At 48.7% G+C, this 15158-nt stretch overlaps 1 protein-coding gene across 10 annotated transcripts in view; it reads left to right on the top strand.

The window, feature by feature from the left end:
- The window catches only part of LOC118208365 (glutamate receptor-interacting protein 2-like), a 48525-nt gene that overhangs the window by 28438 nt on the left and 4929 nt on the right, over nucleotides 1–15158 (top strand). For 9 of the 10 annotated variants that reach the window (XR_004761549.1, XR_004761550.1, XR_004761547.1 and 6 more), the window contains 17 exons: nucleotides 928–1073; nucleotides 1468–1554; nucleotides 1642–1717; nucleotides 2098–2243; nucleotides 2881–3028; nucleotides 3953–4122; nucleotides 5616–5765; nucleotides 5908–6087; nucleotides 8549–8735; nucleotides 9288–9433; nucleotides 10352–10432; nucleotides 10696–10759; nucleotides 11260–11405; nucleotides 11952–12096; nucleotides 12427–12566; nucleotides 13395–13577; nucleotides 14462–14615. Coding sequence is in view for 6 of the 10 variants with exons in the window: in XM_035382963.1 (XP_035238854.1) it covers nucleotides 928–1073; nucleotides 1468–1554; nucleotides 1642–1717; nucleotides 2098–2243; nucleotides 2881–3028; nucleotides 3953–4122; nucleotides 5616–5765; nucleotides 5908–6087; nucleotides 8549–8735; nucleotides 9288–9433; nucleotides 10352–10432; nucleotides 10696–10759; nucleotides 11260–11405; nucleotides 11952–12096; nucleotides 12427–12566; nucleotides 13395–13577; nucleotides 14462–14615 (2349 nt within the window). In the remaining 4 variants the exon portion in view is untranslated. The remainder of the gene's footprint in view (nucleotides 1–927; nucleotides 1074–1467; nucleotides 1555–1641; nucleotides 1718–2097; nucleotides 2244–2880; nucleotides 3029–3952; nucleotides 4123–5615; nucleotides 5766–5907; nucleotides 6088–8548; nucleotides 8736–9287; nucleotides 9434–10351; nucleotides 10433–10695; nucleotides 10760–11259; nucleotides 11406–11951; nucleotides 12097–12426; nucleotides 12567–13394; nucleotides 13578–14461; nucleotides 14616–15158) is intronic. The other variant, XM_035382964.1, reaches the window with a different exon arrangement.

The following is a 15158-nucleotide window of genomic DNA, read 5'->3' on the forward strand; positions in this document are numbered from 1 at the left end:
GATTTTTTGCAAACACAAAGATGGAGGTCTTGTTGAGTGAATGAGAGAAATTGGTGTGGCTGAGATGGCTGAGCAGCTCTGTCAGGGTTTATCCTGCTCTGTTTCAAACTCCCTTCCGTCCATCTTCCCAAACATAACATAACAACATAACAACATAAACATAATGGCGAGAACAGGCCATTCAGCCCAACAAAGCTCGCCGTGTTCCAGTTGGAACCTCACTTGGCTCTGATTGAGGGGCTGGAAGATTTCTGGGCCCCCAGGAGGACGAGATCAGATGGTTCCTGTAATCCTCACACTGAGATGTATGAAAGTGGTAAAACGGATCCCCTGTCCCAACACCATGTCATCAATCTCTTAGTGTCTTTAGCACTAAAACAATGCAAAAATCAAATCAGTCATGATGTGTCTGTGGATTCTCTGGGAAGAGAAGTCTATAAGGTTATTACTACTGTTACTACTTCCTGTTGTGTGCTGGACTTTCTGTGGCCATCAAATGTGACGAGGTATGCATTTATATCAACCCATCTTTAAATCTACTTTATATTCTCAAATCTGCCATCGCCACATTCAACACATTCTCTTTATGTGATTACAGGCTTATTGTATTTTATTAAATTTGTACAAATATTCTTTTTAAAGAGGAGACCCTGAAACATACAGGTGTGATTAATCAACCGTATGTCCTTCTTCCCTGCCGTCCTCACTTCCTGTCACCCTGTTCCTGCTGCCATTCTCACTTCCTGTCTCCTTGTTCCTGCTGCCGTCCTCACTTCCTGTCACACTGTTCCTGCTGTTGTCCTCACTTCCTGTCGCCCTGTTTCTGCTGTCGTCCTCACTTCCTGTTGCTCTGTTCCTGTGGTCCTCACTTCCTGTCGCCCTGTTCCTGCTGCCGTCCTCACTTCCTGTCTCCCTGCTGTCTCTCAGGAGTGACCAGCTGAACGTGGGAGACTACATAAAGTCTGTGAACGGCATTAACCTGTCCAAGCTGCGGCATGAGGAGATCATCGGCCTGCTGAGGAACGTGGGCGAGCGCGTGGTGCTCCAGGTGGAGTACGATCTGCCCCCTGCTGGTAGGGAGGTCTACTGCTTCAGCTTTTGGTTGGTTTTGGGTGCAGTTTGTGACCGGTCATGTTTGTTCTTTAGTCTCACTAAAGAACAAACAATCAGCTGCTCAGGACCAGGGGGGGTGTTTCAGGAAGCAGGATTACTAAATTACCTGGATAACTGTGCTGAGTAAAACCCAGAAAAGGTCTTCTTACTTCAGTCCATGTTCCAGATTTGCAAGGGTTCCAGGTTTTACTCAGCCCAGTTATCCAGCTAACTCAGTAAGTAATAACTGAGTCGTTCGTTTTTTCAGAAAGATTATTTTATCTCAATCAAACAACCTGGTCAAAGAAACACAAACTGAATCTGTTTCTCCTGTTCTTTACCACCCTCCCCTCCCCCTCCCCTTCGCTATTACAGCCACAGACGGGTCCCAGGGTCTCATCCCAAAGACGGTGGACATTCGGCTGCAGAAAGAGGGGAAGAGCTTTGGTTTTGTGCTGAGAGGTAGCGCCACCTGCTGCCTTTAATTGGCTGCATACAATATCTCAGATTGGAGCTGCTTCACTTTGAGTTTGTCATGTGACCTTTCAGGAGGCTCTCATGAAGATTGGCAAAGGTCACGCCCCCTAGTGGTGACTTATGTGAGGCCAGGTGGACCAGCAGACAGGTAATGCATGGTGTGTGTGTGTGTGTGTGTGTGTGTGTGTGTGTATGTATGTGTATATGTAAAATATACTTTTGCACCCTGTATCTCTAAATTGCTCTCCCTCTCTCTGTCCCTCTCGCCCCCTCTCTCACCCCCTCTCTCTCCCTTTCCCCCCTCTCTCACCCTTTCCCCCCTCTCTCACCCCCTCTCTCTGTCCCTTTCGCCCCCTCTCTCTCCCCCTCTCTCTCCCTTTCCCCCCTCTCTCGCCCCCTCTCTCTCCCTTTCCCCCCTCTCTCGCCCCCTCTCTCTGTCCCTTTCGCCCCCTCTCTCTCCCCCTCTCTCTCCCTTTCCCCCCTCTCTCGCCCCCTCTCTCTCCCTTTCCCCCCTCTCTCTCTCCTCAGAGAGGGCACTCTAAAAGCGGGGGACCGTGTGCTGAGGGTGGATGGGGTCCCCCTGCACAGTGCCAGCCTGGCTGATGCTCTGACGGTGCTGGGCCAGTGTGGACAGGAAGCTCTGTTCCACATCGAGTATGATGTCACTGTCCAGGGTGAGCTCAACGCACGCACGCACACACACACACAAACACACACATGCGCATGCACTCACACACTCACACACAAACACACAGGCAGAGGCAAACGCACAGTGTGTGTGTGTTTGACGCATTGTGTGTGATGCAGTGTGTGTGTGTTTGACGCAGTGAGTGCGTTGTACTACGCTGTTTGACGCAGTGAGTGCGTTGTACTATGCTCTGTTTGACGCAGTGAGTGCGTTGTACTACGCTCTGTTTGACGCAGTGAGTGCGTTGTACTACGCTCTGTTTGACGCAGTGAGTGCGTTGTACTATGCTCTGTTTGACGCAGTGAGTGCGTTGTACTGCGCTCTGTTTGACGCAGTGAGTGCGTTGTACTACGCACTGTTTCACACAGTGAGTGCGTTGTACTATGCTCTGTTTGACAAAGTGAGTGCGTTGTACTACGCTCTGTTTGACGCAGTGAGTGCGTTGTACTACGCTCTGTTTGACAAAGTGAGTGCGTTGTACTACGCTCTGTTTGACGCAGTGAGTGCGTTGTACTGCGCTCTGTTTGACGCAGTGAGTGCGTTGTACTGCGCTCTGTTTGACGCAGTGAGTGCGTTGTACTACGCTCTGTTTGACGTTTCAATGGTGTGTCTCTGGTCGTTAGACTCGGTGAGCAGTTCCTCGGGGCCCCTGATGGTGGCGATATCTCGGACCCCAGGGGCAGCGCTGGGGGTCGGCCTGGCGACAGCCACCCACAGGGCCAAGCAGGTGATCGTCATCGAGAAGATCAAACCGGCCAGTGTGGTGGACAGGTACACAGCGTCGTACTCCATAACACACCTGTGCCCTCTTTACCCTTACTGTACCACAACATAACACACCTGTGCCCTCTTTACCCTTACTGTACCGCAACATAACACACCTGTGCCCTCTTTACCCTTACTGTACCGCAACATAACACACCTGTGCCCTCTTTACCCTTACTGTACTGCAACATAACACACCTGTGCCCTCTTTACCCTTACTGTACCGCAACATAACACACCTGTGCCCTCTTTACCCTTACTGTACCGCAACATAACACACCTGTGCCCTCTTTACCCTTACTGTACTGCAACATAACACACCTGTGCCCTCTTTACCCTTACTGTACCGCAACATAACACACCTGTGCCCTCTTTACCCTTACTGTACTGCAACATAACACACCTGTGCCCTCTTTACCCTTACTGTACCGCAACATAACACAGCTGTGCCCTCTTTACCCTTACTGTACTGCAGCATAACACACCTGTGCCCTCTTTACCCTTACTGTACTGCAACATAACACACCTGTGCCCTCTTTACCCTTACTGTACCGCAACATAACACACCTGTGCTCTCTTTACCCTTACTGTACCGCAACACGCGTTATACTGTGTACTGTAGCACAGTTTACTCTGTACTGTAGCACAGTTTACACTGTACTGTAGCACAGTTTACACTCTGTACTGTAGCACAGTTTACACTCTGTACTGTAGCACAGTTTACACTGTACTGTAGCACAGTTTACACTCTGTACTGTAGCACAGTTTACACTGTACTGTAGCACAGTTTACACTCTGTACTGTAGCTTTAATATTTTGTGGGTCAGGTGTGGGTGAGGGTCAGATTTTGTTGCTGTATTGTGTGGGTCAGGTGCGGGGGCGTGTGGGTTAGGGTGAGGGTCAGATTTGTTGCTGTATTGTGTGGGTCAGGTGCGGGGCGTTGCGTGTGGGGGACCACCTCCTGTCCATCGACGGGACGAGCACGGAGCACTGCTCCCTCCTGGAGGCCAATCAGCTGCTGGCCAGCACCGGCGACCACGCCCAGCTGGAGATCCTGCCTGTGCACCAGGTCAGGCTGAGCAGCGTGCCACAGGACACAGGTGAGCCCCCTGCCGAGGCCTCACCCCCTACGGAGGCCCCACCCCCTGCCAAGGCCCCGCCCCCTACTGAGGTTCCGTCCCCCGTCGAGGCCCACCCCCTACTGAGGCCACGCCCCCAGACAAGGTCCCACCTACAGAGGCCACGCCCCCCACTGAGGCCCCACCCATGTCATACACTTGCATTCCCTTACCCCAGGGCTGCCTGACCCTGCTCTTTGAGATCTTCTGTCCTGTAGGTTTTAATTTGAACCCTAATTTGGCACACCTGGTTCTACTAATTAGCACCTCAGTGAGATCTCTGGCTGTTGAACGAGCTGTTCTTTGTTAAGATTGGAGTGAAAACATACAGGATGGTAGATCTCCAGGAACAGGGTTGGACTGGCCTGCCGTACTTTGTTCACAAAAGGCTTTTTGACCGTGTTAGCGACACCCCATCGATGAGCTCAGACCAGGGTCAGGGGTGTCAAAAACCAGCACGCTGACGCTGAGCGTTCTCTCCAGCACACACACTCATTTTCAGCCAGCCTGAAACGGGACTGCCCAACCTTGCTCCCGGAGATCTGCTGTCCTGGAGGTTTTCAGTCCAAACCTAACAAAGCACATCTCATTCAAGAGCTAGAGCAGGGCTGCCCAACCCTGTTCCTGGAGCTCTACCGTCCTGTAGGCTTGCATTTCAGCCCTTATTTGGCACACCTGACTCTACTAATTAGCACCTCAGTGACTCTCTCTAGCTGTTGAATGAGATGTGCTTTGTTAGGGTTGGAGTGAAAACCTACAGGATGGCAGATCTCTTGGAACAGGGTTGGGCAGCCCTGACCTGAAGTTTTAATTACTAAAGTAACTGTGCCACCTGGGCTCAATTAGTTAATTGACCAGCCAATCAGGAGAGAAGGAAGGCTGCAGGCATTCTCAGGCCTCTCAGATTGCTGTCAGCTGTGTGTGTGGTTTTGAATGTGTCTCCGGGGGTGAGCGGGTTCATTCCTGACTGAGCTCTGCAGGAGAGCCTTGATCTTGTGAAGGCTCACGGTCCTGCTAGAGGAGTTTAAATGCTACGAAAGTATCTGCTTCCTGCTTTCTCAAAGCTTGTCAGCAAACGTAAGAATGCTACAAAAGCATCTGCTTCCTGCTTTCTCAAAGCTCGTCAGCAAACGTAAGGGCAGTTTGTCACCTGCTTTAAGACCCTCTCTTCCGGTTCATTCTCTCCGGTTATGAACAGTGACAGAGCTCCGGTCTCACCTCCGGTTTTTAAAAGAGATGAGGGTCCCAGTGCCACGATGCAAATGCATTCTGAAGACCTAAATAAATAAAATAAGATACATTATGCTGTTAATATGCTGTTAATCTGGTTGCAGATGTTAGCAATTACAAAAAAAAAACATGATATAGCATAGGAAGCAAATTTGTTTTAAAACAGTAAGGCGTTTTCTTGTATATATGTGCATATATGTTTGTGGTCATATGCGTCATATGGCTGTGTGTGTGTGTGTGTGCAGTGAGAATTCAGAAGAGTGACCACCATCACTGCTGGGACCCCTGTGTACACTACTGCCACGCCCCACATCCTGGAAATTGCAAGACACCTGCATGGACCTCTGCCGGCAACCTCCCCAGCAACATCCCTGGTAACCAGGACTGCTGCAAGTGTAAGCAGGAAGCAGAGCTTAACGTTCTATACCTGTGTGACACACCCCTTTACCTGTGACACGCCCCTTTACCTGTAACATGCCCCTTTGTCTGTGACACGCCCCTTTACCTGTGTGACACGCCCTCTCTCTCACCCTGAAGCCCTGGTTTCCAGCAGCTTCTCTCCAGCCTCTACCAGCGCCTCGGGTCCGACCACCCAGAGCCCCTCCACCCTGCCCCGCCCCCCTCACCCCTCTACCCTGCCCCGCCCCCCGATCCCCCCCAGCCCCCGTCACGCCCCCGCCAAGAGGAGGCACAAGAAGAAGGAGCACAGGAGCTCATGTAGGCACACGCACACCCTGTATACACACTGTACACTCACTATACACACTATACACTGATTATACATACTGTACACTCAATATACACACTATACACTCACACACCCTATATACACGCTGTATACTCACTATACACACTATACACTCACACACTCTATATACACACTGTATACTCACTATACACACTATACACTCACACACCCTGCATACACACTGTATACTCACTATACACACTATACACTCACACACTCTATATACACACTGTATACACACTATACACTCACACACCCTGCATACACACTGTATACTCACTATACACACTATACACTCACACACTCTATATACACACTGTATACTCACTGTACACACTATACACTCACACACCCTATATACACACTGTATACTCACTATACACACTATACACTCACACACCCTATATACACACTGTATACTCACTATACACACTATACACTCACACACCCTATATACACACTGTATACTCACTATACACACTATACACTGATTATACATACTGTACACTCAATATACACACTATACACTCACACAATCCATATACACACTGTATACACCCTATACACTGATTATACACACTGTATACTCATTATACACACTATACACTCACGCTCTCTATATACACATTATACACTGATTAAATACACTATACACTCTATATACACACTGTATACACCTTATACACTGATTATATGCACTATACACTCTGTATACACCATATGCACTGATTATATACACTACACACACTGTATACACCCTATGCACTGATTATACATACTGTACACTCATACACACTATACACTCACACACCCTATATACACACTGTATACTCACTATACACACTATACACTCACACACCCTATATACACACTGTATACTCACTATACACACTATACACTGATTATACATACTGTACACTCAATATACACACTATACACTCACACAATCCATATACACACTGTATACACCCTATACACTGATTATACACACTGTATACTCATTATACACACTATACACTCACGTTCTCTATATACACATTATACACTGATTAAATACACTATACACTCTATATACACACTGTACACACCTTATACACTGATTATATGCACTATACACTCTGTATACACCATATGCACTGATTATATACACTACACACACTGTATACACCCTATGCACTGATTATACATACTGTACACTCATACACACTATACACTCACACACTATATACACACTATACACTGATTATAAACACTATACACTCATTATACACACTATACACTCACATACTCTATATACACACTGTATACACCCTATACACTGATTATACACACTGTACACTCATTATACACACTATACACTCACACTCTATATACACACTGTATACACCCTATACACTCATTATACACACTATACTCTCACACACACTACATACACACTATACAGTGATTATACACACTGTACACTCATACACACTATACACTTATGATACTATACACTCATTGTACTCTATATACACACTATACACTGATTAAATACACTACTCTCTATATACACACTGTACATTCACACACACACACTATATACACACTCTATACACCCTATACACTAATATTACACACTGTACACTCATTATACACACTATGCACTCACACTCTATATACACACTGTATACACCCTGTACACTCATTATACACACTATATACACACTGTATACACCCTATACACTGATTATACACACTGTACACTCATTATACACACTATACACTCACACACACTATATACACACTATACAGTGATTATACACACTGTACACTCATACACACTATACACTTATGATACTATACACTCATTGTACTCACTATACACTCACACTCTATATACACACTGTATACACCCTATACACTCATTATACACACTATACTCTCACACACACTACATACACACTATACAGTGATTATACACACTGTACACTCATACACACTATACACTTATGATACTATACACTCATTATACACACTATACACTCACACTCTATATACACACTGTATACACCCTATACACATTATACACACTATACTCTCACACACACTACATACACACTATACAGTGATTATACACACTGTACACTCATACACACTATACACTTATGATACTATACACTCATTGTACTCACTATACACACTATACACTTATGATACTATAGACTCATTATACACACACTATACACTCATTATACACACTATACACACAGACTCACAGTACACACACACTATACACTCACACACACACACACACACACACACTATACACTCATTATACACACTATACACACACACACACACTGTACACTCACGCACACACACACACACACACTGTACACACACACACCCCCCTGCGTGCGTATCTCACTCTGCTCTCTCTGTTCTCAGTGTCTCTGGCCTCCAGTATTGTGGGTTTGGGGGGGCAGGTGGTGCACCCCGAGACGGCGGAGGTTACCCTGCGGGGGGACCCCCTCAGCGGGTTTGGGCTGGTGCTGCAGGGGGGCGTGTTCGCCACGGAGAGCCTGGCTGCCCCCCCACTGATCCGCTTCATTGAGCCGGACAGCCCGGCAGAGAGGTGAGCTGCGGGGAGGGGGGGGGGGGTGAGGGCGGGGGCGGGGGAGGCGGGTGAGGGAGAGGGAGGGGGAGGTGGGTGAGGGAGGGGGAGGCGGGTGAGGGAAGCACTTCTGCTGAACACTGTGAGCCTGAGCTGAGCCTGAGTACATATCAAACCAACACTGAGCTTCAGTACCCCAGTGATGTGAGAAGCTCAGTTTGGGCCCTTGGGGTATGATTTGAGTCACAGATCTAGATCTAGTTGATCTGAGAAAGTACCATTAATGATGAACTCTGTGCGTGTGTGTGTGAATTTCCCCAGGGTGCATTGCTGCTATGTACTGAATATGACTGTGCACCCGGAGTGTGTTGTGGAGTTAAATCTCCTGGAGAAACAGGAAGCAGAAAAGGACCTGTGTCCCGTCAGCAGAAGGTTGTGTTTAAACAGGGCTCAGTGGAAACTCTCCCTCTCCTGGACCACCTCCTGTGGGGGCTCAGGTGCAGTGGGCGTGTCCGTATGACCCGGGCTGAGGATGACGAGGGTGTCACGCTCCTGCTTTACCTGTTCCTGCAGGTGTGGCCTGCTGCAGGTGGGGGACCGCCTCCTGTCAATCAACGGAATCCCCACTGATGACGGAACCCTGGAGGAGGCCAATCAGCTGCTGCGGAATGCCGCTCTCACCAAGAAGGTCACGCTGGAGGTGGAGTTTGATGTGGCAGGTCTGCAGTTTTCCCGCTCTTTTCACCTTGTGTGTGGGAACAATGCTGTTTGAGGCTTTCACATTTTTAATGATTTTAAACACAGAGACAGGCTACAGAAGCATGTTAACAGACAGATGTGTTTATGAAATCTGTGGTTTTGGAAAATGTAAAGCCGTTTTATTCGGGCTATAAAAGATGAGTCTGGCGGAGAGCTGAGGCCGGAGGGGAAACTGCTTATGATGTGATTTATGAGAACAGCAGAGAGGAGCAATTAGAGCGAGAGAGAGGAGAGGAGGAAAGAGAGCAAGAGATAGAGAGAGAGAGAGCAAGAGGAGAGGAGGAGGAAGAGAGAGAGAGCGAGAGGAGAGGAGGAGGAGGAAGAGATTGAGAGAGAGAGAGATATTATCCTGTTATAATCCTGTTATAATTTGTTTCACATGTTCACGTTCCTTGCCATGCTTTGGCAATACAAATGCAAATTTTGTCATGCCAATAAAGCACTTTGAATTTGAATTTGAGAGAGTGAGAGGAAAGAGAGCATCACTCTGGGGGTACAGAGTTTCAGCTGAGCTCTTTCAGGCAATGCGTGCCATGATTCCTGTGTCAGCACTTCCTTAATGTGGTTAGGCTGTTTCATCTGGATAAAAGCAATAACATGCAAGTAAAAAAATCATAAATTGTGAAGGATGTCATTTTTATGCCATTTTATGGATGTGTGTTTCCTATGAAAGTGGTGTAATATATTTTATGTGTCAGATTCTGCTTGCATGTATTGCATGTTTTAGAAGTGATGGGGAGGTTAGTGTAATGGCTCTTGTATGGAGGCTGAAGAACGTTAGGCTGGCAAGGATAATTATGCTGCAGATTAGCTGATTTCTTAAGGCTCTGTTGCGTGTTCTGGTGCCCCCCCCCCCCCCCCCCCCCCCCCCCCCGCAGAATCGGTGGTTCCCAGCAGTGGTACATTCCACGTGAAGCTGCCCAAGAAAAAAGGGGTGGAGCTTGGAATCGTCATCAGTGGTGAGTCTTCCCCACCACCAGGGGGCAGTGATTCTGTGAATCACACATTGGGTTCCTCAGAGTAATCCCTCTAGGCCACAGCGCGTACGACTTAAAAACAAGTTGAGAATGTGAGCCATATTAAAGAGGAAAACATGCTAAATATGCTTTGTGATTTTTCCCGGCAGCTTTATCTGTTGCCAACTGCAACAACCCCTGATGTACCCTCAAAATAGTTACAATGTTCCCTCTCTCCCTCTCTCTCTCACTCTCTCTCTCTTCAGCAAGCAAGAGGAAAGGAGAGGCACTCATCATATCTGACATCAGAAAAGGGAGCATAGCTCACAGGTGTGTGTGTGTGAGAGGGAGTGTTTGTATGACAGTCTGCGTGTGTGTGTGTGTGTGTGTGTGTGTGTGTGTGCGTGTGTGTTTCTGCAGTGTTTATCAGTTGCTGGCTTCAGTACATTGCCAAGTGTAACCTGACCTGTTATTGAAAGGACTAAAATCACAGCAGCATTTAGGAGAAGGCTTCTGTTCTGCTGTCCATCCTGGTCCAGTTCATATGTTTAACTTACGGCTGTGAATCTAACTGTGAATGTAAAACCGGACCGTTCCTCTGACCTGGAAAAGGGCTCAGCTGAACTCAAAACCGGAACCCAGAGCCCAGAACAGAGCTCAACCCAGATCTGAAACTGGACCCTAAATCTGATCTGAAACCAGATCCACACTGTGTGAATGGGTCTACATTAAATACCATGAACAGGATTTTGTCCTACAGATATAACCGTCTGCCCTAGTGAGTAACCCAGGGCTCCCTGTGACCCCCCCCTCTCCATTCCCCCCCCCAGGACGGGCACGCTGGAGCCGGGGGACCGGCTCTTGGCGATTGACAGCGTGCGCTTGGAGAGCTGCTCCATGGAGGACGCAGTGCAGATCCTACAGCAGACCGAGGACCTGGTCAAACTGAAGATCCAGAAAGACGAGGACAACTCCGGTGAGAGAGGGAGAGGGGGAGGGGAGGAGGGGGAGGGAGAGAGTGAGTGAGTGAGTGACGGAGGGAGAGAGGAAGAGGGAGGGGGAAAGAGAGAGAAAGGGTTGAGAGAGGGAGAGATAGAAAGGGAGAGAAATTGTGTGTGTGTGTGTGTGTGAGTGTGTGTGTGTGTGTAACTGTATAATTTGTGTGTGTGTGTGTGTGTAACTGTATAATTGTGTGTGTGTGTGTGTACCTGTATAATTGTGTGTGTGCGTGCGTGTGTGCATGTGTGCATGTGTGTGTGCACGTGTATGTGTGTGCACGTGTGTGTGTGTGTGTGTGTGTGTGTGTGTATGTGTGTGTGTGTGTGGGTGGGTGTGTGTGTGTGTAACTGTATAATTGTGTGTGGGTGGGTGTGTGTGTGTGTAACTGTATAATTGTGTGTGTGTGTGTGTGTGTGTGTGTGTGTGTAACTGTATAATTGTGTGTGTGTGTGTGTGTGTGTGTGTGTAACTGTATAATTGTGTGCGTGTGCGTGTGTAACTGTATAATTGTGTGTGTGTGTAGATGACCCGGAGCTCTCAGGCTGCATCATCTACACGGTGGAGCTGAGGAGGTACGGGGGCCCGCTGGGCATCACCATCTCTGGCACCGAGGAGCCCTTCGACCCCATCGTCATCTCCGGCCTGACCCGCCGGGGCGTGGCCGAGAGGTGAGCCGCCCTGCCCCGCCCCGCACTGCCCCACCCTGTCCTGCACTGCCACGCCCAGCCCCACCCTGCCATGCCCAGCCCTGCCCCGCCCCGCCCATCACTGCCCTTCTGTTCCTCTGGTGCTGCATCTGTACAGCATTACAGCTTAAAACCATGTGAACAGTGAACTGGCCTTTCTGAAGGCTATCAAACTGTTTTCCACTCTGAAGACTTATATTGCCATCTGCTGGTAGATGTGCAGAAGTGCAGCCTGTCAGGGCTTGCAGGGCAGTGACAGACTGGTGGATTATGTGGGATGCACAGCACTGTGAGAATGTGTGTGTCCTGCAGGACTGGAGCCATACACGTGGGCGACTGCATCCTGGCCATCAACAGTGTGAGTCTGAAGGGGAAGCCGCTGAGCGAGGCCATCCACCTGCTGCAGGCGGCCGGGGAGACCGTCACGCTCAGGATCAAGAAGCAGACTGACAGTGAGTCTGTGTGTGTGTGTGTGTGAGAGAGAGAGTGTGTGTGTGTGTGAGAGTCTGTGTGTGTGTGTGTGTGTGAGAGAGAGAGAGAGAGAGAGTGTGTGTGTGTGTGTGTCTGCGCACGCGTGGGGGTGAGTGTGAGTGTGTGTGTGTGTGTGTGTGTGTGTGAGAGAGAGAGAGAGAGAGAGTGTGTGTGTGTGTGTCTGCGCGCGCGTGGGGGTGAGTGTGTGTGTGTGTGTGTGTGTGTGTGAGAGAGAGACTGTTTGTGTGTGAGTCTGTGTGAGTGTGAGTGTGAACACAAACATGTATTTATTTTATGTATTTGACATATGATCATATTCTGTTTTGTGAAATGGTTGGTTTGTGAAGAGTCCAGGTTATATGTAATAAGTATAATGCAGAAATCAGAAATACAGCCACGCTGGGTCCCCACAGGCTCTGTGAGTAATGCAAACACTCCGTTTACACTCAGCTCAGCGCTGCCGCCATTTTCTGGGAGCTGTGGACGCTCCTTATTCGAGCAGAAAATAAGCACAACCCCGGCCTCTAGTCCTGGGATTAATCAGCCGATCCCAAAACTTAAATAAAAACCTAATCCCGCCGGAAACGTCAAACAACCCTGTCCTCATGGCCAGAAGCTTCACAAATGAGGGAAAATAAAGGAAATCAACATCAAATGTCACTGACTAAATTTAGTGTCCAAGGTACACACACAAACTTTATAGTTCATATTGACTTCTGCTGTCCCAGGTTAATTAAAAGACTAAGCGCTGGTTGTACATTTAGAGTGAAATCTGTGTTTATTTGGGCTTCTTTGCTTTTTTTCTTCTGTCTCAGAAAAAGGAGGCAGGAAGTTGCCGGGTCTGTCGTCTGAGCTGAGCGACCGCGAGGATGATGTCACGGAGTTCCCCAAAACGGACAAGCTGTCGGACGCCTACTCCACCGTCCCGAGCCTGGACTCCGCCGCCGAGTCCTGGGACAGCTCCGGGATCGACGCCGGCTACGGCAGTCAGGGTGAGCGCTGATCCACATCGCCAAACTGCTACACCGCCAAACCGCCAAACTGCCACATCGTCAAACTGCCACATCGCCAAACTGCCACATCGCCAAACCGCCACATCGCCAAACTGCCACATCACCAAACTGCCACATCGCCAAACTGCCAAACTGCCACATCACCAAACGGCCAAACCGCCAAACTGCTACATCGCCAAACCGCCACATCGCCAAACTGCCACATCGCCAAACTGCCACATCACCAAACTGCCACATCGCCAAACTGCCAAACTGCCACATCACCAAACGGCCAAACCACCAAACTGCTACATCGCCAAACCGCCACATCGCCAAACTGCCACATCGCCAAACTGCCACATCACCAAACTGCCACATCGCCAAACTGCCAAACCGCCACATCGCCAAACTGCCACATCGCCAAACTGCCACATCACCAAACTGCCACATCGCCAAACTGCCACATCACCAAACTGCCACATCGCCACATCGCCACATCGCCACATCGCCAAACTGCCAAACTGCCACATCGCCACATCGCCACATCGCCAAACTGCCACATCGCCAAACTGCCAAACTGCCACATCGCCAAACTGCCACATCGCCAAACTGCCACATCGCCAAACTGCCACATCGCCAAACTGCCACATCGCCAAACTGCCAAACCGCCAAACTGCCACATCGCCAAACTGCCAAACTGCCACATCGCCAAACTGCCAAACCGCCAAACTGCTACACCGCCAAACTTCAAAACTGCCACACCACCAAACCACAGAACAGTGTCCTACTGGATCTCAGGTGTTATTAATCGAGTGAAGAGCAGTGTGCTACTGGATCTCAGGTGTAATTAATCGAGTGAAAGTGTGTTATCCCCTCTGCCGTAGGAACAAGCATCCACCAAGCAGCAGGCCTGCCCATAAATCAGCAGGACTGGCGCAGCACCAAGCACAGGATCAGCTCGCCCCCTGCTGGCCAGAAGAAGACCTACCCCCTCAGTGACGGGGGGTTCAGTGAGGATGAGTGGGATAAGCCATCAGGGTGAGGGGGCGTCTGACTACACAGGGCATGGTGACTGCTGGGTTTTTACTGTTCTCAGGACTTCCTGTCTGAGCAGAGATAGTAAAACCTGTTCAGATGGAAACCACAGAGAGATTCCACCAATCTTGGAGAATGTTGCTGAGAAGACAGAACAACCTTGATGGTGATGGGTGGATATTTTCTGGCTATACTTCCAGGAGCCTTTTATCTGCAGGGAGTATAACCGGAATGTTACTACAGATTACTGTTGGCTATGTTCTAATTCTTTTACCAACATACTCTGTGATTGGTGGAGAGCTTCTCTCTGGTTTCTATGCCGAAATTAACCACATGTATTTGCCCTATTTGTATTACCCTCGACAGATTGCTAGTAGCTTTGCTATCCGAGAGTGTTTTGTTGCATTTTATTGAACCATGTGAAGCTATTTCATCCTCAGGTTTGTGTTCTGTCATGTGGCTCCATATATCTGTGAGTTTTATAAGGACAAAGCTAATGGGGTGCCACATAGCCTTTTCATGAGAATTGCTAGCAAGCTAGCCCGC

Source organism: Anguilla anguilla, chromosome 11 (genome assembly GCF_013347855.1).
Source record: "Anguilla anguilla isolate fAngAng1 chromosome 11, fAngAng1.pri, whole genome shotgun sequence".
NCBI lineage: Eukaryota > Metazoa > Chordata > Actinopteri > Anguilliformes > Anguillidae > Anguilla > Anguilla anguilla.